Below are 26575 nucleotides of genomic sequence, written 5' to 3'. Positions count from 1 at the left end.
CCGCCCAAAAATGTTTTTTTCTCTAAGTCATCTTGGGGGACACAGGGACAGTGGGGTATAGCTGGTACATCCAGGAGGGCAGGACACAACAGTAGGAAAAACTTAGCCCCTCCTCTACTGGCTATACCCCCAGCAGGCGGAGCTTAGATCAGTTTTTGTTGTGTCCTCAGGAGGATAGGACGTAAGAATTTTTTCTCTGTTTGTTATTTTCATTTTTGTCAGTTGCTTGACACCAGGGAATGCCCAGGCCCTCTACACTGAGCAGAGGTTACCAATAGGCATTCTACAACGTGGGACCTGACTCCGGGGTCTTTATGTGCAAGACCACCCAGTCTCATTCTAGTCTCCCCTTTTTTAGGTGGAAACTGACTGGCCGGAGGACAGAGGAGACGAACAGGACTCTGTAAGTATAGGGTGCAGTCTTTCTCTCCTCTATATTTCCCCCTATCTACATATTAGAAGGGAGGTCTGGCTCACTGAGGGCAAGTTCTGCTTCAGCCGACTTGTACAGGCTGCTAAACCCCTCCTTATTGCCATTTTCCCCCACTATTCCTTATATGGTTTATTGGGAAGCTTCCTTTGGGCTGGCGTGATTGCACAGAGGTGCACTAGAGGGGCAACGCTGCACTGTTTTCAGTGAGAGGGAGAATGTGAGCCAGCAGCCTGTCAGCTATTCTTACTACTTCAGCAATGGCACGGGTCAGCAGCAGGGATAAGCTCTAGCCTTTTCAGTGGCAGGAGCTTCTTCCCGGTGCGCTGCTGCTTTGGAGGCGCGGCCACAAAATGAACGCTCCAGCGTGACGCATTTTCGCTAGGTTCTCGCGAGATCTAGCGCTCCCTCAATCGCGGCCGCCATTTTGTTTTTCGCCGCACCGGAGCTACATTGCGCACACTATAGCGCAACAGCACACGAGTGTGGGAGGCAGTTTGGAAGGCTCCTTGCATTCCGGAGTTTCTTTCTTCACTGTGACACAGGGATAGTGCGGGAGACGCTGCAGCTCACCGCAAGTCCCCAGGGAAAGCCTCCTCTGCTGGTTTTCTACCACAGCAAGCGTTCAGCTAAGGATTTTTCCTTTATATATTTATATATTTATATATATACTTATTCATATACTGTTATTCTACTGTTAACATGTCTGAGGGAACTGGTGACAGGCTTTTTTCTAAGGGGGCACCTTCTCAGGTCAGATATTTAGCCTGTGCCACCTGCCGCAAACGTTTGCCTTCTGGGCACAAAGAGCCTTTATGTAATAAATGTAAGCCACCTGTGGCTGATCCTGAATCCCCAGCACCTGCTCTTCCCCAGGTAGACCAAGGTGTTCAAAGGGAACCTACGTCTCCACTTACAAGTTCTCCTCCTCCAGGGCCCTCTCATAAATTGCCTCCCACTCCAGAGTGGGCTTCACAGTTAGCTTCTGGGATACCTTTGTTGGCACAGTCTCTAGACAAGCTGCTTTCCCGCCTTGATAAGCCAAAGGGGAAAGTTTCAAAACGCAGAGCTCCTTCTCCATCCGATGAAGAGAGTGATTCTCCTCCTAGAGGTTTTTCGCCATTTCTACCTGATTCCAGTGACGAATTTGGACAATCAGAAGGCGAACTCTTATCTGACTCAGAAAGGGAGGATGAGGATTCACACAGGAATTCCTCCGAGTCCGTAGATGCTCTAATTACCTCTGTGCTTGAGACACTCCACTTTCAGGACTCAGTGGCATCATCTGACACCACTAAGAGCCTGTTTAAACGTCATAGTAAGAACTCACCTGTTTTTCCTGCTCATGCTCAACTTGATCAGATCATACAACAGGAATGGGACACTCCAGAGAGGCGTTTTCAGACAAATCGAAAGTTTCAAAGACTCTATCCATTTCCTAAGGAGCTTATTGAAAGGTGGTCAATGCCACCTTCAGTGGATCCTCCGGTATCCAGGCTCTCCAAAAACACCGCTCTTCCTGTTCCGGATGCCTCATCTTTCAGAGATTCGATGGATAAAAAGCTGGAAAGTCTTCTTCGCTCCGTGTTCTCAGCTTCAGGCACTTCGATACGACCTGTCCTTGCCATGGCTTGGGTCAGCAGAGCAGTCCAATCCTGGTCAGACTCCCTACTGACTGCCATTGATGCCGGAACACCTCGCCATGAGCTTTCTCAATATGCTTCCCAAATAAAGGAAGCGAATGATTACCTATGTGAGGCTTCACTGGATGCATTACAAGTCATCAGCAGATCATCGGCACTTTCTGTAGCAGCCCGTAGATCACTTTGGATGAAACTCTGGTCAGCAGACCTTTCCTCAAAGAAGTCTCTAACCTCCATTCCTTTTAAAGGCAAGCTTCTGTTCGGTCCTGACCTGGACAAGATTATCAGCCAAGCAACAGGGGGCAAGAGCACCCTACTACCACAACCTAAGGCTCGTCCCTCGTTTCGCAAGGGAAAATTTTTTCGTGGCTCCCAGGCAAAACACTCGAGATCTTCTCCACCTCGACAGTCTTTTGCAAACCGAGGACGCTTTAGTAATAAACAGAGGTCCTCCTGGCAAAACAAGAAACATATCCCTAAATCGGGAGACAAGACTGCTTCAGCATGACTTCAGCTGCACTTCGGCAGTCACAGGCCCGTTAGGGGGCAGGCTCAGCAAATTTTCCAAAGTATGGACCGCACTCATTCAAGACTCCTGGATACACGAGGTAGTAACCCAGGGCTACCATCTAGAATTTGCCTCGAGCCCCCCCAATCGTTTCTTCATGTCCAGACTGCCACAAAACTCAGACAAAAAGACAGCCTTCCTAGGCGCAATATCAACACTTTCAAAGGCGCAGGTGATCATTCCCGTACCAGCCACAGAACTCTTCAAGGGCTACTACTCAAACCTATTTGTAGTGCCCAAGAAGGACGGATCAGTAAGACCCATTTTAGATCTCAAGGAATTAAACAAATTTCTTCGTCATCGAAGATTCAAGATGGAGTCTCTCAGATCTGTAATTGCGGCCATGTCCCCGGGGCAATTTCTGATTTCTCTAGACATAAAGGATGCCTACCTTCATGTTCCCATTTTCCCTCCGCATCAGAGATATTTGCGTTTTGCCTTCCAAAATTGCCACTATCAATTCACAAGCCTTCCCTTCGGGTTAATGTCCGCCCCGAGGGTCTTCACAAAGATCATGGCAGCAGCAACTGCAGTGATTCGCAATACCGGAGTCTCCATCACACCCTATCTGGACGACCTGCTAATCAAAGCACCCTCCTTTTCGGAAGCTCAGAGATCTCTCCAGATATCCATGGACAAACTCCAGGAACTAGGCTGGGTCCTAAATCTAGAGAAGTCTTCCATAACACCCAGCAAATCCATGGTCTTCCTGGGCATGAAATTCAATACACAGACACAGAGGGTTTACCTACCTCAAGAAAAGATCAGTCATCTCCAAGCCCTAGTGAAGTCGCTTCTTCAGAGGCCCCACCACTCAGTCAAGTTCTGTATGAGGGTGTTAGGGGTCATGGTATCCACTATAGAGGCAGTACCATTCGCACAATTCCATCTAAGGGAGCTCCAGTGGAATATTCTGAGGTTTTGGAAGAGAAAATCCCTTGTTCAAGAGATTCGACTGTCCGGCAGGACAAGAGCATCTCTTCTCTGGTGGTTGGACAGCACTCATTTATCCCTGGGCAAACCCATGGGAGATCCGTCATGGCGCATACTCACGACGGACGCGAGTCTCTTCGGATGGGGGGCAGTCCTAGAGGGCCTCTCTGCACAGGGTCAATGGAACTCACTGGAAGCGAGATTACAGATAAACCTGCTCGAGATTCGTGCAATCCGTCTAGCCCTAATACATTGGCAACAAATTCTTCAGGGTCAGGCCATAAAGATACAGTCCGACAACGCCACCGCAGTCGCCTATATCAACCACCAGGGAGGCACAAGAAGCAGAGGTGCACTAGACGAGGTCAATCTAATATTCAAATGGGCCGAATCTCACCAGACCCATCTGTCAGCCGTTTACATCCCAGGCCTGCTAAATTGGGAAGCGGATTATCTAAGCAGACAATCACTAGACCCAGGAGAGTGGTCATTGAAGGACGAGATCTTCCAGGAGATAACACAGATGTGGGGCTCTCCAGAAGTGGATCTAATGGCGACCAGGCACAACCGAAGGGTACCAGCGTTCATGGCTCGTTACAGAGATCCACTGGCGATAACAGCAGACGCTCTAACAGCCAAATGGCAATTTCAGCTGGCCTATGCATTTCCACCACTACCTCTAGTACCCAGGACTCTCAGGAAGCTTCAGCGAGAGCAGACCACTCTCATCCTCATAGCTCCAAAATGGCCGAGACGCTCCTGGTACACAGATCTTCTCAACATGTCCGTAGCAGAGCCTTGGACCTTACCTCAAGTCCCCGATCTTCTAACTCAAGGACCAATTTGCCACCCAAATCCAACAAATCTAAGTTTGACGGCATGGCTCTTGAAATCGAAATCCTGACCCAAAAAGGTTTTTCCAAGTCAGTGGCTAATACCATGTGCGCAGCTAGAAAGCCTGTCTCGGCAAAAACTTACCATAGAGTCTGGTCTACCTACCACCAATGGTGTGTTTGTCATAAGAAACAGTTCAAACGATTCTCTATTCCAAACATACTTGAGTTCCTGCAAGACGGACTTTCCATGGGTCTATCACTCGGTTCTCTAAAGTCGCAAGTATCTGCCTTATCCGTTCTCTTTCAAAAACGAATTGCTCTCCTACCTGATGTCAAGACTTTTATGCAGGGAGTATTACATTTGGCTCCTCCAGTTCGAGCACCAGCTCCACTATGGGATCTCACTCTAGTTCTACGAGCTCTCCAAGACCCTCCTTTCGAGCCATTAGGATCTGTACCGCTTCTCTGGCTTACCTGGAAAATTACTTTTCTTCTGGCCATTGCCACTGCAAGACGTGTTTCCGAGCTCAGCGCACTATCATGCAAACCACCTTTCCTTGTTTTTCACCATGATAGGGCGGTTCTACGCACCATTCCATCTTTTTTGCCTAAAGTTGTATCTGAATTTCATTTAAACCAAGAGATTACTATACCGACCTTTTGCCCATCACCTTCCAATCCTAAGGAGAGGGCTCTACATACCCTGGATCCTGTCAGAGCCTTAAAGTTTTACCTGCACAGAGTACAGGACTTTCGCAAAGTAGACTCCCTACTTGTCATTCCTTCAGGTCCTCACCAAGGAGACGCGGCCACAAAATCATCCATTTCACGATGGATCAAGCAAGCGATTCAACGAGCCTACGTGGCACGTGGAAGAACGCCACCATCTAGACTCACAGCCCACTCTACTAGGGGAATGAGTACGTCCTGGGCGTTCAGGAATCAAGCATCAGCAGAACAGCTGTGCAAGGCAGCTACGTGGACCTCTGTCCACTCCTTTTCAAAGTTTTACCATTTCGATACCTTTGCGGCTTCTGACACTCGCTTTGGCAGAAGGGTGCTTCAAGCCGCCGTGGCTACTTCCACATAGGCCTCACTCTCCCTCCCGGAGATTTAAGGGGACAGCTTTGGTATGTCCCCACTGTCCCTGTGTCCCCCAAGATGACTTAGAGAAAAGGAGATTTTGTGTACTCACCGTTAAATCTTTTTCTCTTGGTCACTTGGGGGACACAGGGCTTCCCTCCCTTGACTGAGGCCCTCATCTTTCCGTTAGACATGTTTAATATTAAGTTTTACGGTTAATTTAAGATTTTCCTGTTGACTTTGGAACAAACTGATCTAAGCTCCGCCTGCTGGGGGTATAGCCAGTAGAGGAGGGGCTAAGTTTTTCCTACTGTTGTGTCCTGCCCTCCTGGATGTACCAGCTATACCCCACTGTCCCTGTGTCCCCCAAGTGACCAAGAGAAAAAGATTTAACGGTGAGTACACAAAATCTCCTTTTCATTAAAAAAAAGTTTAATCCATGCAACTTTCCAATATGCGTTAATTGCAAACATCAACAAACACCGAATTCACTTGCACCTACATTTAAAAAAAAAAAAAACCATTTGTAATTAATATATAATACAAAGTTGCTTAGAATTACTTTTTATTTCTTTCATTTTCTGTAAAAAAAAAAATAATAATAATACCTGTCTTGGACTGGTGTCATTTTTTTCAAATATTCTAACATTCAAACACTGAAGGAACAATGGCCAAAGCTGTACTTAAAGGGATACTGTCGTGATTTTTATGGTGACGTTTTTAATACAGACGCCATTAGGTTTTTCACCACTGCTGTCTTTCCCTGACAGCAGTCAACCCCCACACCATATGCTGTAGCCTTTATTGTACGCACACAAGGTGTTTTGTCATGGTAATTCCTCAGCTAAAATACAGGTGTTTCTCCATCAGAGAAGAGCAGTGGTGGCAGCATAGAAACATGGTGTTCCTGTGTGTTCAGTCCGCTAAATCCTTCAGGCACCAGTTATTTTGTTGCCTGTCCATTGTTTTGTTTTTTTTATTGTCTGAGCGATCTTCCTCTTTTTACATATCAGATGCTGTGGGGGAGAAGGGGGTTTAACATGATTCCAACATGCAGTATAGCAAGCAAGACTAAAGTCAGAGCCCAAGTCACAAAGCTGAGGGGAATTGGGAAAGTAAGAAAATGACTTGCTTTATTTGGGGCATGGCCTAGCGCACAATTGAGTAACAGCTGTTACACTGCAGCTCCAAGTCCGATTTCTCTAATAAACTATCCAAATACATCAAGCTGGTATTGGCTTCCATAGCAATAATTGTTTGGATCGTTATCCAGCATGGGCAGGAGCAGAAAAACAATCTCCTCTCAAACATATTTTGTTCTACGTGAAACAGTTGGCACTAGAGCCTATCATAGATGGTGCCGTAACACAGTTGGAAGAGACTCTGCTTCACAGCAAAGCTCCCCAATGACAGAGAAGCTTGCACCATCTACACTGCACAGGCCTTCTTTATCTGAGCAACATATCAAAGAAATGCTCTCCACATTTCGGTTGTATCTCCAAGCCAATTATTTAGAAACTAAAGAATGAGATCACGGACCTAGGAAATAGGGCAGCGTACCTGGAAGATAAGATGGAGGAAATGGTGAGTGCACATAACAATTTGGTGGATGATACTCCTAAAACTGCGGAATCTATAATATTGAAGTTAGATCCCGGCGTAATAATCTACTCATTAGGGGCATACCTGAAGTGATTCAGCAATCTCAACTACAGGAATTTTCTACAGAGTTCCTGCACTTCATGATAGTTAGATATTTATAGCAACTTTCTACTCATACACAGAATCCATCGCAGTTCCGAATCAAAAAATGCCCCAACAGCGGCACCAAGGGATACTATAGCCAGACTACACATTTTAACACTAAGGAGGCGCTTAAGGCATACAGAAATACTGTTATTAAACCAGAGAAATTCAAAGATCTAATACTATTTATCATCATCATCATCATTTATTTATATAGCGCCGACAAGATACGCAGTGCTTTATGGATCAATCCCTAATGACTTTACAAGCTAAAAGGGAATTCCAAGAAACAACTGCGCTGTTAAGGCAACACAATATTTCTTACCAATGGGGTTTTCCTCTACGGCTCATAATACTAAAGGATGGGCCACAAACTATTTTAAACCCAGCACAAGGTTTAACAAAATTGCAAGTGTGTGGCCTTAAACCTCAACCAGCAATGCCTACAAAAGATGTGATCAGGAAAAGCTCTGACTGAAATATTGCAAAGAGGGAGTACTAATATAACTGCCTTGTTAGCTTTATTTATGGATTTTGTCCACCCGGGATACATGATTGAACTGCTGTAACCAATCACCTAATTCACAGACATAGACCAGCATGGTAAGTGGTACAGTAGGAACAATCACCTTCTTGGTTTTACTGTTTATGTATGTTTATCATTATGTTACTGTTATTTGTTTACTCCCCCCCCCCACACTGGTATGCGCTACATTGTGTATTAATATTGCACTTTGACTTTGATAATGACAAGTCCATATGGCATTCTACTGGTGCGGTTTAAAGCATTTAATACTGTTTTAAATATGCCATTTACTATACTAACGATTAATGCTAAGGGCCTTAATAGCCCATATAAACGGTCTTCTATATTACATGAAGTTTAAAAACAAAAAGAGGATTAACATTCATTCAGAAAACCCATTTCACTCCAAAGACCACTTGTATTCAGAAAAACAAAAGAAGAATCTGGGGACGCAATAATGATTAGTTCAACTCTCAATTTCACATACTTGATGTTGCATTGTACTAAACTGTAATGTGAACCAAAAATCATACACTCTAGTTATTTAACCCTTTAAGTGCCAGCAGAATTTCACATTTTGGTTACGCGAAATGCCAGCCGTTTTTAAGCATTTTGTGCTCTCTCACTTTAGGGGCATTTTCTGAGGGGAAACCTATAGTTTACCTAGGAAAACTATACATTGTTTTTTTCGGTAGAAACTGAGCTTTCTAAATCTGCCTGAGTTTTCATGTATTTCCACCTGTGCAAAAAAATTTATAGTGCTAAATAACAAAAAACAATGAAAAATTACCATTTTTCATCGTATATCAATTTATACCAGAAAAATATTTCATTTTACAGATGAAAATCCAACTGATTTGGAAAGCCTTATGTCTCTCGAACGTGCCAATACCAGATATGTATAGTTTTAGGGAGATTTAGGATTTCTGTACAGCAAAAACTCCCGGCAGTATATTACTGAATTTTGAAAGCACTAAGGCAGAAAACGGCATGCTTTAGATTCCAAGGCAAAAAATCCTGAAACCATAGGTTTACCCCAGAAAACCATACATTTTTGAAAAGTACACATTCTGCCGATTACAAAATGGGTAACTATGTCTCTCTACTCCCAACTACCAAACAGAAAAGCTTGTCTGAACATAGCGGTTTTTCAAAAAAAAATTCAAAATTTTGAAAAATCATTTCAAAGGTTTTATTTTGCTGCTCCGCATATCCCAAACTATATTACGTACCAAGAAAAAGCACCTGAAATATGATTGCCAGGGGTCCACTGAACAGTTTGATATCCATTATGCATAGGTTTACCAAAGTATCTGGCATTTAGAGACACAAATATGAAGTTAGCGCATCCAAATTGTTCAGGACTTTACTTCAGCTACTGAGAAATCAACACATTGACTGCATTTTTTGTGGGGTAAAAACACAGAAATATATGTTTACCCCCCAAACCCATATATTTTTGGAAAGAACACATTCTACAGAATCTAAAATGGGTACCCATGCCTTTCTGCTCCAAACTACTGAGTCGCAAGGCTTTCCCAAAATTGTCGGTTTTGGTGAAATATCTGAAAATTGCCTCAAAACTTCAACTTCCCAGCACCATATCACCCATGTATCATTACGTACTAAGAAAAAGCACCCTAAATATGATTGCCAGGGTTCCTCTGAACATTTTGGTGGCCATTGTTCATAAGTTTACCAAAGTATCTGGCATTTAGAGGCCCCAAAATGAAGTTAGCGCATACAAACAGTCCCGTGAGTAACTTCATCTAATGAGAAATCAACACATTGACTGCATTTTTGTGGGGTAAAAACACAGAAATATATGTTTACCCCCCAAAACCCATATATTTTTTGGAAAGTACACATTCTACAGAATCTAAAATGGGTACCCATGCCTTTCTGCTCCAAACTACTGAGTCGCAAGGCCTTCCCACAATTGTCGGTTTTGGTGAAATATCTGAAAATTGCCTCAAAGCTTCAACTTCTCAGCACCATATCACCCATGTATCATTACGTACTAAGAAAAAGCACCCTAAATATGATTGCCAGGGTTCCTCTGAACATTTTGGTGGCCATTGTTCATAAGTTTACCAAAGTATCTGGCATTTAGAGGCCCAAAATGAAGTTAGCGCATACAAACAGTCCCGTGGGTAACTTCAGCTAATGAAAAATCAACACATTGACTGCATTTTTGTGGGGTAAAAACACAGAAATATATGTTTACCCCCCAAAACCCATATATTTTTGGAAAGTTCACATTCTACAGAATCTAAAATGGGTACCCATGCCTTTCTGTTCCAAACTACTGAGTCGCAAGGCTTTCCCACAATTGTCGGTTTTGGTGAAATATCTGAAAATTGCCTCAAAGCTTCAACTTCTCAGCACCATATCACCCATGTATCGTTACGCACCAAGAAAAAACACCCTAAATATGATTGCCAGGGTTCCTCCAAACAGTTTGGTGGCCATTGTTCATAGGTTTACCAAAGTATCTGGCAGTTAGAGGCCTCAAAATGAAGTTAGCGCATACAAATAGTCCTGTGGGTAACTTCATCTAATGAAAAATCAACACATTGACTGCATTTTTGTGGGGTAAAAACACAGAAATATATGTTTACCCCCCAAACCCATATATTTTTGGAAAGTACACATTCTACCGAATCTAAAATGGGTACCCATGCCTTTCTGCTCCAAACTACTGAGTCGCAAGGCTTTCCCACAATTGTCGGTTTTGGTGAAATATCTGAAAATTGCCTCAAAGCTTCAACTTCTCAGCACCATATCACCCATGTATCGTTACGCACCAAAAAAAAACACCCTAAATATGATTGCCAGGGGTCCTCCAAACAGTTTGGTGCCCACTGTGCATAGGTTTACCAAAGTATATGGCAGTTAGAGGCCCCAAAATGAAGTTAGCGCATACAAATAGTCCTGTGGGTAACTTCAGCTAATGAAAAATCAACACATTGACTGCATTTTTGTGGGGTAAAAACACAGAAATATATGTTTACCCCCAAACCCATATATTTTTGGAAAGTACACATTCTACCGAATCTAAAATGGGTACCCATGCCTTTCTGCTCCAAACTACTGAGTCGCAAGGCTTTCCCACAATTGTCGGTTTTGGTGAAATATCTGAAAATTGCCTCAAAGCTTCAACTTCTCAGCACCATATCACCCATGTATCGTTACGCACCAAAAAAAAACACCCTAAATATGATTGCCAGGGGTCCTCCAAACAGTTTGGTGCCCACTGTGCATAGGTTTACCAAAGTATATGGCAGTTAGAGGCCCCAAAATGAAGTTAGCGCATACAAATAGTCCTGTGGGTAACTTCAGCTAATGAAAAATCAACACATTGACTGCATTTTTGTGGGGTAAAAACACAGAAATATATGTTTACCCCCCAAACCCATATATTTTTGGAAAGTACACATTCTACCGAATCTAAAATGGGTACCCATGCCTTTCTGCTCCAAACTACTGAGTCGCAAGGCTTTCCCACAATTGTCGGTTTTGGTGAAATATCTGAAAATTGCCTCAAAGCTTCAACTTCTCAGCACCATATCACCCATGTATCGTTACGCACCAAAAAAAACACCCTAAATATGATTGCCAGGGGTCCTCCAAACAGTTTGGTGCCCACTGTGCATAGGTTTACCAAAGTATATGGCAGTTAGAGGCCCCAAAATGAAGTTAGCGCATACAAATAGTCCTGTGGGTAACTTCAGCTAATGAAAAATCAACACATTGACTGCATTTTTGTGGGGTAAAAACACAGAAATATATGTTTACCCCCCAAACCCATATATTTTTGGAAAGTACACATTATACAGAATCTAAAATGGGTACCCATGCCTTTCTGCCCCAAACTACTGAGTCGCAAGGCTTTGCCAAATTTGGCGGTTTTGGTAAAATATTCTGAAAATTGCCTCAAAGCTTCAACTTTCCAGCATCGTATTGTCCATGTATCATTACCAGCATAAAGCATCCTAAATATAAACATAGGGGTCTACTAAACAGTTTGATGCCCAATGTGCATAGATATACCAAACTATGTGGGGCACAGAGACCCCCAAATGACAATATGTATAGACATTTTCACGGCTGACGCGCTGGCTGCTGCAATATAACCACCCGGTGTGTGTATTATGCGACATTAGACCACCTAACAGTACAGAGACCCCAGAAAACCATATATTTTCAGAAAGTACACATTCTGACGAATCCAATATGGGTAAATATGTGTTCCTACTGCAAACTGTCAAACTGCAAAGCAATGCTGAACGTAACGGTTTTTATCAAATTTCTGAAAATCGTCACAAAGCTTGAATTTTACCCCATTATATGCCCCACATTTCGTAACTTATCAGCATAAATCATCCTGAATATGAACGCCAGGGGTCTACTAAACACTTTGATGCCCAATATGCATAGATATACCAAACTATGTGGCGCACAGAGACCCCCAAATGACAATAGTGTATATACATTTTCACGGCTGACGCACGCTGGCTGCTGCAATATAAGCACCCGGTGTGTGTAATATGCGACATTAGACCCCCCTAACAGTACAGAGACCCCAGAAAACCATATATTTTCAGAAAGTACACATTCTGACGAATCCAATATGGGTAAATATGTGTTCCTACTGTAAACTGTCAAACTGCAAAGCAATGCTGAACGTAACAGTTTTTATCAAATTTCTGAAAATCGTCACAAAGCTTGAATTTTATCCCATTATATGCCCCACATTTCGTAACTTATCAGCATAAAACATCCTAAATATGAGCGCCAGGGGTCTACTGAACACTTTGATGCCCAAAATGCATAGATATACCAAACTATGTGGCGCACAGAGACCCACAAATGACAATATGTATAGACATTTTCACGGCTGACACGCTGGCTGCAGCAATATAACCACCCGGTGTGTGTGTATTATGCGACATTAGACCACCTAACAGTACAGAGACCCCAGAAAACCATATATTTTCAGAAAGTACACATTCTGACGAATCCAATATGGGTAAATAAGTGTTTCTACTGCAAACTGCCAAACTGCAAAGCAATGCTGAACATAACGGTTTTTATCAAATTTCTGAAAATCGTCACAAAGCTTGAATTTTACCCCATTATATGCCCCACATTTCGTAACTTATCAGCATAAAACATCCTGAATATGAACGCCAGGGGTCTACTGAACACTTTGATGCCCAATATGCATAGATATACCAAACTATGTGGCGCACAGAGACCCCCAAATGACAATAGTGTATACATTTTCACGGCTGACGCGCGCTGGCTGCTGCAATATAACCACCCGGTGTGTGTAATATGCGACATTAGACCCCCCTAACAGTACAGAGACCCCAGAAAACCATATATTTTCAGAAAGTACACATTTTGACGAATCCAATATGGGTAAATATGTGTTCCTACTGCAAACTGTCAAACTGCAAAGCAATGCTGAACGTAACGGTTTTTATCAAATTTCTGAAAATCGGCACAAAGCTTGAATTTTACCCCATTATATGCCCCACATTTCGTAACTTATCAGCATAAAACATCCTGAATATGAACGCCAGGGGTCTACTAAACACTTTGATGCCCAATATGCATAGATATACCAAACTATGTGGCGCACAGAGACCCCCAAATGACAATAGTGTATACATTTTCACGGCTGATGCGCGCTGGCTGCTGCAATACAAGCACCTGGTGTGTGTAATATGCGACATTAGACCCCCCTAACAGTACAGAGACCCCAGAAAACCATATATTTTCAGAAAGTACACATTTTGACGAATCCAATATGGGTAAATATGTGTTCCTACTGCAAACTGTCAAACTGCAAAGCAATGCTGAACGTAACGGTTTTTATCAAATTTCTGAACATCGTCACAAAGCTTGAATTTTACCCCATTATATGCCCCACATTTCGTAACTTATCAGCATAAAACATCCTAAATATGAGCGCATGGGGTCTACTGAACACTTTGATGCCCAATATGCATAGATATACCAAACTATGTGGCGCACAGAGACCCCCAAATGACAATATGTATAGACATTTTCACGGCTGACGCGCTGGCTGCTGCAATATAACCACCCAGTGTGTGTATTATGCGACATTAGACCACCTAACAGCACAGAGACCCCAGAAAACCATATATTTTCAGAAAGTACACATTTTGACGAATCCAATATGGGTAAATAAGTGTTTCTACTGCAAACTGCCAAACTGCAAAGCAATGCTGAACATAACGGTTTTTATCAAATTTCTGAAAATCGTCACAAAGCTTGAATTCTACCCCATTATATGCCCCACATTTCGTAGCTTATCAGCATAAAACATCCTAAATATGAGCGCCAGGGGTCTACTGAACACTTTGATGCCCAATATGCATAGATATACCAAACTATGTTGCGCACAGAGACCCCCAAATGACAATATGTATAGACATTTTCACAGCTGACGCGCTGGCTGCTGCAATATAAGCACCTGGTGTGTGTATTATGCGACATTAGACCCCCCTAACAGTACAGAGACCCCAGAAAACCATATATTTTCAGAAAGTACACATTCTGACGAATCCAAAATGGGTAAATAAGTGTTTCTACAGCAAACTGCCAAACTGCAAAGCAATGCTGAACATAACGGTTTTTATCAAATTTCTGAAAATCGTCACAAAGCTTGAATTTTACCCCATTATGTGCCCCACATTTCGTAACGTATCAGCATAAAACATCCTAAATATGAACGACAGGGGTCTACTGAACACTTTGATGCCCAATATGCATAGATATACCAAACTATGTGGCGCACAGAGACCCCCAAATGGATATATAGTAGATAAAATTTACATAGGCAAAACAAAATAACACAGAACAGTGTGAAATGCAAATAAATCACCAAAAACTAATAAAACCACAAAAATCAATGCTTTTTTTTTTTCACACTAGTGTAATCGGCCACCAGAATTACCGTTTGAATATTTTAGCTGGGCCAAATCGATTATACGGGCAGAAACAAGTGAACAACACAAATGCAGAGCTGAAAATGCAATAAAATGGCTAAAAATTCAATAAAATGGCTAAAAATGCACCAAAATACCCAAAATTGCAATATAACCACCAAAATAACATACAAAAGCTATTGCACAGTACGGTTAGCGAATACGCTATTCGGAACGGCAATAAAACATTTTTTTTAGCCCAAAAAGAGACGATGCGATAAGAAAAAAAAAAAAAAAAGCCACAAAGCCATATATGTACATATGCGTGTGCACAACGGGTAAATTGCATGTTATTTGCGCATGTGCGCGTGTGCAAGTGTACATGGGTGCTGTGAGTGTGTGTGACCCCCCCAATCCCCAAAAATCTATGTGTGAGTGTGTGTAAGTGTGAATGTAAGTGTATATTACTGTAATAAGTGTGTGTTGGTGTGTTTGTGTGTTTTTGTGTGTGTAAATGTTACACTTACCTGGGGTAGATGCTGCAGATCGATCAGAAAGGGTCCCACGCAGCAGATCTCCAGCTCCAACGATCATCAGCCATGTGGGGGCGGAGCTGGGCGGAAGTGCGGCGCAGGCAGCAGCAGGACGCATAGGAAACGCGTCCCTGCTGCTGCTTTGGGGCCCCTGGGCGATCGCGCCCCAGGGGCCACACGATCCCCTGCTCTGCTCGTTGTCTAGGGGCAGGGGATCGTGAAGGAGCGGAGCGAGCGGCTCTAACAGCCGCTCCTCCGCTCGCAAACCCGGAAGTGCTGCAGAACGTAGAATCTACGATCTGTGGCACTTTGGTCCTTTGATCCACAGAACGTAGATTCTACGTTCTGTGGCACTTAAAGGGTTAATATATATACCCCTAACACATCTCCGCTTTCCTTTATTAAGAAAGTATTCTAGAAGTTACCTGTGTTGAAGTATGGTCGCTAAATTGTAGGAGGGGATTTCAACAGTTTACCCAATCCCAAACTAGACAGATCACATATGACCACTAGAATTTCTCATTCCAAGCTTAACCCATTCAGAAACTTCTGCATAAGCATGCACTTTATGATATTTGGAGGCTTTGCCATCCTAATGTACTTTTTATTCCCATGTTCATTCATCCTTCGTGCTAGCCCAAAATAGATCTTTTAGATTATATCACGTGCGCCCAAGTAGGGCTTGTCACTTGGTCCAACCATAAATGATCAAGTCCATAGTTCCTCCAGACCACAGTGGAGACTTCTCCCATCTCATGCTCTATTGATTACAAAACCTTCCCTTAAAGAAAATATATATAAAACCATACAGGAGTATTTCACCTTCAACAATAAAGGACAAAGTAATACTTTAACTATTTGGAATGCCCATAAGGCTTTTACAAGTGGAATCTTCATAAAAATGGAATCTAAATTTAAAAGAGAAAAACATACAGTACCAAAACCTGCTCTATCAACTTTACACTCTAGAATATAAACATAAGCAAAAGCCCATGCCAGCAGTATGGGCTTTGTTTATTGAAACTTTTCATAGTAATGCGAAGCGCTGATGGCGGAGCATACCGCGGCTCGGCATCTTCAGGCTGGTCGCTAGCTCTAACAAGACTTCGGTAACTCACCCGAAGATTCCAATAGTAAAAGCAAATAACTCACATTCGGAGCTCAGACCAATTCACGACGAAGGCACCCTGAGGAAGTGCCTGGTATAGGGGCACGAAACACGTAGGATCTTTCTGCATACCCACTGTTTGTATCACACTGTATGAAGAATAAAAGCCGCATTGATATTATAACAGGCGACTATGGCGTGAATTGGTCTGCACTCCGAATGCGAGTTATTTGTTTATTGAAACTAAACAAAACTTGCAGAGCATAGCCATGATACAAATCCATAATAAATTAACGTATATTAAAGCCAGCCATTACAGCATTGGTAATAGGGCTTCTACTCTATTAGCAAACCATCTCTGCTCCTGTCAAGAACAAAGACACATTCACAAAGTAAAGGATGCACATAATAATGCCATATGACCCTTGGGCAATAGGTAATCAATTTGCAGAATTCTATAAACAACTCTATAACCTTGCATACAATCCCAGCACGACATCACCAACTACGCAATAAGTTGAAACTTTTTGGATAAGTTACAGCTTCCTCACAGTGGCTGCAATAACCAATGAGGATGTTTCCAAAGCCATATCCTCCTTTCCCAGTAATAAAGCTCCAGGCCCGGTTGGTCTGACGCAGCTTTATTATAAGACCTACTCTTCACTCATACTTCTATACTTAACAAAAACCTAGTGAGGCTTTTTCCTCTGGATACTTTCCCAAAGAAATGCTCTTGTCCCAAATAATAACTATACCTAAACCTGGTGAAGATCCTGCTCTGGTCCAAAACTTTAGACCAAACAGCCTATTAAATGCTGTTCTAAAAATATATGCCAAAATCTTAGCTCTACATTTACAACTCATTGTGACAAAAACGATAGATCCAGATCAGATTGGACTCACACAGGGGAGCCCCTGATGATATGCGCAGAGCCATAAACATACGCCACCATTTGCAAAACTCAAACACCTTCTCTGCTCCTATCCCTGGATTCAGAGAAGGTGTTTGACTGTGTAAATTGGACATATTTATCCAGTGTCCTTCACAGATTAAATTTTCCTACAGAGTTGACTATACAGTTCCTTCAGCACAAGTCAATACTAATAGAACTTTGTCCTCTCCATTGATATAACCAATGGGACCTGCCAGGGGTGACCATTATCCTCTCTGGTTTTCTCTTGTACAACAAGACCCCAATATCATAGGTGTTAACATTTCAGGGTATAACCAAAAGGTAGACCTGTTTGCAGATGACATTGTCATCTATATAACTCATCTCAATCACTGAGCAGTTTAATATCTTTATTACAAACTTATTCTAAGATATCTTATGGCAAGCTTAATGAATCAAAAACCCAAGCTCTATGTATTAATATCCCAGAATAAAAAGCTACTCTTCTTTAACGAATGTACCATTTTGAATGGAGAGATCATTTTATAAAATATTTATAAAGTTATTTGGGCATTGCTATCACGGTTTCTCCCAAAGATCTCCTTAAGACTAATTTTCTTAGATCTACAAAGATTTACAAAAGGATATAAATTCATGTCAACACCAGTATTCATCGTTGGGAAGGTTACATGCTTGGTAGCACTACCAAAGATCTTGTGTCAAGGAAAATCTTGTATGATTGGAACAGGACTCCAATCAAACTAAATAAGATTTATAAAAATACACCTAATACTTGTTGAAGAGGCTGCCATCAGAAAGGTGATCTCTTGCATATATGGCGGAACTGCCCGGCACTACGACACAGAAGCCTATTTTAAAACTTGATGGCATTTACAAATATCTATTACTCGTATATTATGTATTTTTGGCCTACTACAGCCAAATATACCAAAAGCATTTCATGCAATGTTTTAACATGTGTTCTAGGTGGTCAGACAAATAATTGCAAGAAAATGGAAAATTTCAGAGATTCCATCTAAACAACAAACTATTAGGGAACTGGATTTACATTGTCAGTATGACAAAGTGGCGGCAATAGCCACCAACACAATGGAATATGAAATTTTATAAAATCTGGGGAAAGTGGTCTGTAGAAAAACTTGCTCCTTAAAACTTTTTGCTAAGAAACTGTGTCTTAAAGGGGACCCATCACCCAAAAAAAATTATTCATAATCCTATTTTATCACATCAGTCAAGCAAAATCAAATTTAATTACACTATATAAATTAATTGAATCTTGTTTCCTTCGGTCTGGGGACAAGAGCCATTTTGTGGACACTGTTATTAAGAAAAGCTTTGCATCATCCCAGAGTTCTTGTTTGTGCACCAGAATGGGGGACCCGATGTCCATCCCCATGCCCTGGCTACACAATTAAATGGTAAAGAGAACGGGGAATGTGTCGAGAGCAGTGACATCTAGGAAGTGCTGAATGGAAAGTGATTGTCTGCCCTGCCTCTATGCCCAGGGCATAGAGGAGTGGCAGACAATGTTTGATTGACAGCTGAGATGTTTAAATGAGCTTACAACAGCTATGAATCCTTTAATAAAAAGAAGAAATTGGATTTCATGTTTAATTTGAAAAGGACTTTTATTATACAGATTTTTGTGTCTGGCTTACAGGTCCACTTTAAGAGTGCATACCACCACCCCCCCCCCCATTTTTAACCCCCATATTTTACTGTGTTGTTTTGTGCTTATTGCACATTGATGTTAAAAAAGATAAAATAAAAATCTATCCTCTCTTCAGTACAGGATTCTGCATGAAAAGCACTATTAAGTGGTGCGTGTGATAAAAATATTCCGTATGATGGTACATTTATTTAGTTGAAAAGGCACCAACAACGGGGGGTATAAATTGGAGTATGTGCAAGATTATTACAGTAGAATCTCAAGAGATATGCAAGTGACACAAGGTTCCCATACTAGCGCAAGTAAAGGAGTTTCATATCAAGCAAAGGAAAGGGATTTTTATAATCATTAAAATTCTTCACCCAGCAAAGGTTAAGGGTGATTGAGTATTTAAAAAATAAAAAGATTCTTGCAGCTCTGGGTGCTTAAAGGGGTAGTTCATATATGTGTTATATATCTATATATATAGATATAGAGAGAGAGAATGATTGCTTTTGTTTTAACTGATTGTGTTTGTCTATGATACATTGTGTGATGCAAAGATGATGAATTTCTGTCTATTTATCAATGCGTTTTTAGTGATGTATTATTGCCTCATTTTACTTTTACGGTGTTGGAAATACCCAAGGTTTTGCTCTCTAATTTTGTGCCAAATGAGCCTTCATACTAGCAAACAAACATACTGTATGTCAAGTATTTGACATAATAAAGGGAAGACTGTGTCTCAAGACCCCAGTATCTAATAGAGGGCCCAAGGCTGTACCTGATCATGAAAATATTTTTTCATTCGATTGCATTATCTGCTGTACTGGCCTCTGTACATATGACCCAAGTGCTGAAGGGAGGATTTTGGGAGCATGCACTGCCTAAGGCTTCTATGTATTGTGCATGCAACTTGATCTTGGTCTTGCTGAGGGAGAGGTGAATGATGCGGGTTTTTTATTTATACAATGTGGCATTTCAACAGGAAAAGGGCTTAAAACAGAGGAGATTGAATAGCATTAATGTCAGCGATACATGTAAGCCTTTCAATAGAGGTTAACTCTTAACTAGTCTTTCCTTGTCCTTTAATGCTTACTAATGCATTATGTTTCTATCTGCAGTGGAACTGCTAAAACAGTTACTGGTGCAACAGCTGAAGTTCCTACATCAAGATGAAGCGGAAAACTTTCAACAATTTTGCAGCTATAAATCAAGGGGGAAAATGGAAAGTGAAAATCTTACCAGGATTTCAAGCATGAATAAGCAGAACAGGGGAAGCAGGGAGTCTGATCAGAAGAAAGAACTGCATGCTCAGCACAGGGCCACAGACAGACGTTCTGAACATAGCAACACTGGCCCAGATTGTGTTGCCAACATTTTGGAAGAGGGTGGGGAACAGTTTTTTGATGCTCGTGAACCACGCAGTGATCCTTATGTAGATGGCTCTAGAAGAGAGACTAACCTTGAAGAGGCACAGTTCAGATCATCAGGTAATCTTTGAAACCTGTCATTTGAGGCAATGCTACTTTAATTTACTAGTCTTAACATTGTTTTGTTTCTGCTTACAGAAAACTATCTGATACTGGATGGCTTTGAGAATGTGCAGGAGAGCTCCACAGATGATGATCTCTCTGCCTCACACTACCCCACCCAAGGTCCAATAGTTTGTGATCCAACCGATCCTTTGCATGAGGAAGAAAGGCTGGCCTTCAATGCCCTCGAGCCTACACCATCTTCAGAGGCTTTTAACCAGATGCTTCGTTACATCACAAACATTCAATCAGACTTGCAGCAGCTTAAGGTAAACACAGAAATCTGTGTGCATGAACTTTTCTTAGTGTAACAGATTTCAGATATAAACCGATACAGTGTTTAAAAATAACTATGTTGAACATTTAGGACAATGACACATAGTGTGATTGCATGGAGCTAATGGCAGCAGGGACTAATCATCCAAAGCCACCTCCAATTTACTTATATAGAATTGTACATGGTGTGAGGCAATTTTCAATCTGGAATGCGTCAGTCATCATATCTTAGTGACATCACATGACAAACGAATGTGCTCTGATTGTAGTCATTACCATACAAGTGAATAGAGTATTTAGCTTGTTAGAATTTAGCTCGTTAGTAAGGGTTTGCAAGAAGAACTGTTAACAATCCTGTTATTTTAGAAAATATATTGTGTATATAAAATATATTGGCGATTGTGCATTGGATCTGTATATATAAAACATATATTCTTCTGCCTAAGAGCAGCTGTTGTGGCTAGCTTTTACAAAGCTGTTAATAATGGCTTAGTGATTTTCAGAAGGCCAAATTAAATTAAAAATGTCAGACTCGTTTGTTTTTATATCTCTCAGAGGTGTGAGATCCTTTTTATTTTACTTAGAAAGTCTTGCAGAGAATTTATTGTTCTCTAAAGATCTTAGTCACTGCAATTTCCCATTTAGTGAACACCTCCCAGGATTTTGTTAGTTTAAACAACATCTCATGGGACACTGAATTCATGCCAAGTGAAATATCCGTAAAAAGCTAGCAATACTTTACTTCTGTTTTTGGAAAGTGTGTTGAATTCATTGTGAACAGATGGAGATCATAATTATAAAGAAAAAATCTCTCAAGGTCCTTCATGTGTAAAAAAATATCCAAGAGGTTATGATCCTGTTCAAAATATGAAATACATTTGTATTTTTTATGGTATTTATTGGCTAGCAAATCTAGCATATAATGCTTTTCTACCAGCAACTTTATTTTTGCTGTTTGTCTGTTTGCAGGGGCTTGAAGACTATTATAACACATATCGAGACAGGATGGCTTCGTCAGTGGTCTTGGAGGTAGAGTCAGGTATAAGCAGGCAGTTTTCATTTCCATCTCTGAATGCATACAGTTAGCAGGTCTCTTCTGATCAAGACATTTATCTTCTTTAGATGAAGCAGTACAGATTACAAATGCATCCCGAATCAAACCCTGCTTAGTTTAAATTATGTGTCGCATCTATGGACTTCACCTTATCAGCCAGATTTCTGTATTGCTTGATCTTCCTGTTCAGTTCTCTCTACTTGTATTAGAACTGGTCCAAACTCCTCTTTGTATAATCACTACTATAGTATAAAGTAACGAGACATATTTTCTCTGGATTGCAGGACAGATTTTTCATTCAGTTATATTACAGAACAATAAATACGGTTAGGCTTGTTTCTTTTATTATGTAAGCTAATTTTAGGGGTTATTAAGCAGTTCAAAATATATGTATTTATCGGTTAGAATTAAATTAAGAGCTTACACATTCTGCAGATTCTAAGTCTGTCCCACCGGTACAAAATCTAACCATAACAGATTTTGTTGTCCGAATACTAGTGGAACAAATGATTGATCCTCTTGGGGTATGAATCCTGCACTCGGGGGGAAAAAAACTATATTGGAGTACAAACACTGTACTATAAAAATAAGTGGGGACAATCTCGTAACCTCTGTATGTACCAAGGTGAATTGTAAAACAAGGCTCAAAGTTTGCCTAAGTCCAACTCATAGCAACCAATTATTTATTTATATATATTTATATTTTTTTTGCTAATGGCTGACCTTTAAATTTTAACCGTTAATTGGTTTTACATTAATTCTGTATATTTGTCTCTTTTTTTTTTTTTTGTCCATAGATAAGGCAATGCTTCCTACAGATAAGGGTTAAATCCAGGGATTATTCAATTTGGCGTCATCTGATTTTTAAGGGATCTGCCTGCAGTTCCTTGCCCTACTTTGGGAACAACACGTATGTGCGCACAGTCTGCTGCCAACACACTCCAGCCTCCCTGACTCATGATCCACATTAAGATACCAAATGTACAGAGATGTGGTGATAGGAATTAAAAGTATTTAGCAATTTCTACAAGAAGTGAAGAAAAAAAAAAAGAGAGATGTATTTATTTGTCTTTGATTTAAGGCACATTGTTTTCTTGCTTTTTTTATTGTATATTTTCAACCCTTTATTGTTTGTTACATGGATGAGTTCATGGCAAACCCATCTGTACTGCAGTCAAGCAGCAGAGGGAGTGTGGTAAGTGTGTTTAGAGTAATCACATCTTTTCACAATCGGTCTTTCAAGGCTGTTGATCATGCATGTTCAGTGTGATATTGCCCTTAAAGGGCACACCCATGCTTCTTTCCCAGATATAAGGGGAAAGGTCATGCCAGTTACTTTAACACCAAATAGACGTGTCATTACATTAGTGGTTATGATACTGCTGCTGCTTGTCCTCCAGAACACTAGCATAGGTTGCCAAAACACTACTGAGCTAGCCATGCCCTTTTTTTTGAGACAGGCACAGGCACCACAAATGATGTTGAGGGCCAGTAATAAAGTTGCCTGGTGGCCTGCCTCCGTATTTGCACTGACCATGCCAAGGTGCTATAACCTTTTTACCCTCCCATTCCATCCACCATTTACCCCGAGGCTGAAGATATATTCAGAAGTCTCTTCACTCATAACCAAGTATTTAATCCTACGCTTCCAGCTTCAGCTGCAACTTTATCAGTGATAGCTGCTCATTTTGTAGCCTTGCTACCATTCTCTGCATGTCTGAGCAGTTTGGGAGAGAAAACTGCCCCTCTGCTAGCAAATAGCAGAATTTTGTGCCAGTTAGTGTTAAAGTTAAGCTTTTACTCCTGAAACCTTCCCACGGAGATCACCTTGGGAACCCTCTCTTTAACCACAGGGAACCTTGTATTAATTCAGACAATCTCTCAGGTCTGATGCCTGCACACCGCATACGAGGAGGAAAAAAATTACGCGATCATACAATCATCTCTCCTGTCTGTGGCAGAGAGCCAGTCAACTGACAGATTTGCACCACCGAAGGTGACCAAATATTTACAGGTGCTCCTTCTTGGCTATCAAGTTCACCAGCCATCTCTGTTCCACTACATTACCAGACAATTACATGATTGCTAGCTAATCATTTAAATCTTGTAATGCCCTTGTAGACATCAACATGTATACAACCACTGCCTGCAGCTATCTTAGAATGCTGGATCTGCTGATTCTATATCCTCTTATTAGATGCTAATGTAGCTGGATTAGAGGGACAGGAAGTGGGCTAGAATGCATCTTGCACTTTCAGGACTGATCATTCACAGTTTACTTTGCTGTGTTTTCCCAATAAAGGGAGTGTTCTGTACCCTTTCTGTATTTTTTGTATATAAAAACACTACTGGTCGTATTCACTTTGTACATCAGTAATGCACTCTTAACAGTGGCTAAAACCAAGATTTTGGAGTATTCTTTACAAGAAAGTTAACATTCATATTCTATGTTTTTAATGATCATGAATGGCTGTCTGATATATAATTATCCTGATGTATGTTTGTGAAATAGCTCTTTTTATTCATTATAGCCCATAAGTGTGTATGTTTCTGGAATGAAATATCTCTCAGCTAAAGATATTTTTGGAGGGGGGTGGTTCAGGGAGAGTGGGAAGTAATATTCTGATATTAAATAAGTTTACAGAAACATGAGTACCTCTTCCATGTTTGTTTTTTTTTTTTTTTTATTTGATTTCCGATTAAGAGATCTGAAAAAAGATATCCTGATATGTAAACATCACAAATGCAGTTTAAATTATTTATTTATTCTTTAAAATGTATATTTTCAAAAATCATATTTTGTTAGGGGTTTCTGAGACTTGAGCTAAAAAGGTGTTGATGAACAGGACCCTCACATACTCCTGCCTGAGTAATTGTGACAAAAATGTTTAGCAAACTGTCCTTCTGTGTGCTGTTAATAGTGGGAAACAGGTTGCTTATTTCATTGAATATGTGTAAAAGAAGGAATGGCCATGGTGTGAGGCAGTTAACTAGCTGACAAACAGGTTAGTGTGTCAACATTTTAACCATACTGGTTTCAGTAAATAATTATGGTAAATGTTCAGGAAACCAAGAACTAAAAATGTCCAGTTGAATGAAGCTCTGTGCATTCACCCAATTTTATACCAGAATATATATATATATATATATATATATTAAGCCAGAACTTAATATGATTTTACTGTGAAATAGCATAAGAACCAGAAGTTAAAAACACCTATACATTCTGATTCCTAAATATGATTCTAGCTCATAGCAACTTTCCCTCTTCTTCTTGAGGGCAATGTAGACTGCTGGAAATCATCTAGAACAGGGGTCAGCAACCTTTACTATCAAAAAAGCCATTTTGCCCCCTCTTCCACTAAAGAAAAATAGTCTGGAGCCGCAAAACATAACACAGCTTATAAACTTTTAAAAGTTTTTTTTAATTTCAACTGTTACAACAACAGAATACAACAAACAAATATGCAGTGTGCATGTGTAGGCCTACTTTGAAATAAATTAAACACCGAGTAGCCCTATTAAATACTAATGTTCTCATCTGTTTAAAGGCGAGGGCTATAGACGTCATTAAAATATGCATCACATCCACATCTATAGCCTTTGCACCTGCTGCAGCTGGACTCTGGAGGCTTCTCTCTTGTTTTGAGTGTGCGACCGCGGTAAGGACCATAATGAATCATCTTGCTGCGGCACGGTTTTGCCTGGGATGTTTATACAGGCCTTGCACCTGCTGGCTGCATCTTGAGTGTGCGACCGCAGTAAGCTAACGGTTAGCTTACCACGGTCGCACACTCAAGAAGCCGCCAGCAGGTGCAAAGGCTGTATAGACGATGTGACAGGCAAAGCCACAAGACTGAGCCACAGTAAGCAGGATGAAGAGCTGCATGAGGCTCCGGAGCCGTGGGTTGCCTACCCCTGATCTAGAAGTATAGACATCGACATATATAACACATGCAGAGATTCATCTTAATTGTAAGGATTTTCCAATGCTTAAGCCAGATTTCCATATGTAAAGTGTTTTACATATGGCGACCCTCATTCTTCAGCATTTCAAGGTATTTTCAGACACTTGGCCCCAGGTGATAAACTGCTACATGTGCCATTGCCTAAAAGGAATGTTGTTAAGAAGTAAACACCCTATTTTAATCCCTTTTAATTATTTTTTGTCTTCTGGTACAGTATTTTCTATATAGGGGCCCATAATAGGGAAACAGCATTTAAAGTCTTTGGCTTTATTAAGTATTAACTGTCTTTCCCACTATGTAAAATTAGTAAATGATCAATCATCTTGTATATTATGGGTCTTCAGACACTGAGTTTTATTTACAAGGTCCAAGTCAGTCAGGATTTTCTGGAAGATCATCTGGTCTCTCTAGATATGCAGTCTGATAATATCTTCACTACATCTGCCTTGGTCCATGCCACCAAGGAATCCTGACAGTCCACAGGCTCTCGGCACATGTTTCTCTACAGATACAATCTCAGATATCTACTTCTCACCAGGACCAAACCACACTTGAATTCTCTCTTCTAACCACCTATTTCTAACCACCATTCAGGCTAGATTAGACTGAGCAATGGTTAGTCGGTCAAGGACCCAGACAGCAACAGAGAACCATTCCAGGAGATGGATTCATTTTACCTATGCAAGAAAATAAAGAACAAGTCACTCACCAAGGCAGACAAAAAAACCTTGTTAACTCGTCAAAGAAACCACAGACATTTACCCGATCCACTAGTAATTTAGTAGAAGCAAAATGGGCACAACTAGATTCTA

General features: G+C 41.0%; 1 protein-coding gene across 5 annotated transcripts in view; it reads left to right on the top strand.

Moving 5' to 3' along the window:
* Positions 1-24442, top strand: part of arhgef12.L (Rho guanine nucleotide exchange factor 12 L homeolog) — a 112050-nt gene extending 87608 nt beyond the window's left edge. For all 5 annotated transcript variants that reach the window (XM_018225772.2, XM_018225771.2, XM_018225770.2 and 2 more), the window contains 4 exons: positions 20055-20423; positions 20502-20734; positions 21711-21780; positions 22593-24442. In XM_018225772.2, the coding sequence (XP_018081261.1) occupies positions 20055-20423; positions 20502-20734; positions 21711-21780; positions 22593-22624 (704 nt within the window). In that variant the 3' untranslated portion in view covers positions 22625-24442. The remainder of the gene's footprint in view (positions 1-20054; positions 20424-20501; positions 20735-21710; positions 21781-22592) is intronic.
* Positions 24443-26575: the final 2133 nt, after the last annotated feature.

Source organism: Xenopus laevis, chromosome 7L (genome assembly GCF_017654675.1).
Source record: "Xenopus laevis strain J_2021 chromosome 7L, Xenopus_laevis_v10.1, whole genome shotgun sequence".
Classification (NCBI taxonomy): Eukaryota; Metazoa; Chordata; class Amphibia; order Anura; family Pipidae; genus Xenopus; species Xenopus laevis.
The sequence above is the reverse complement of the archived record's forward strand: the minus strand, read 5'-3'. Positions and strand labels throughout refer to the sequence as shown.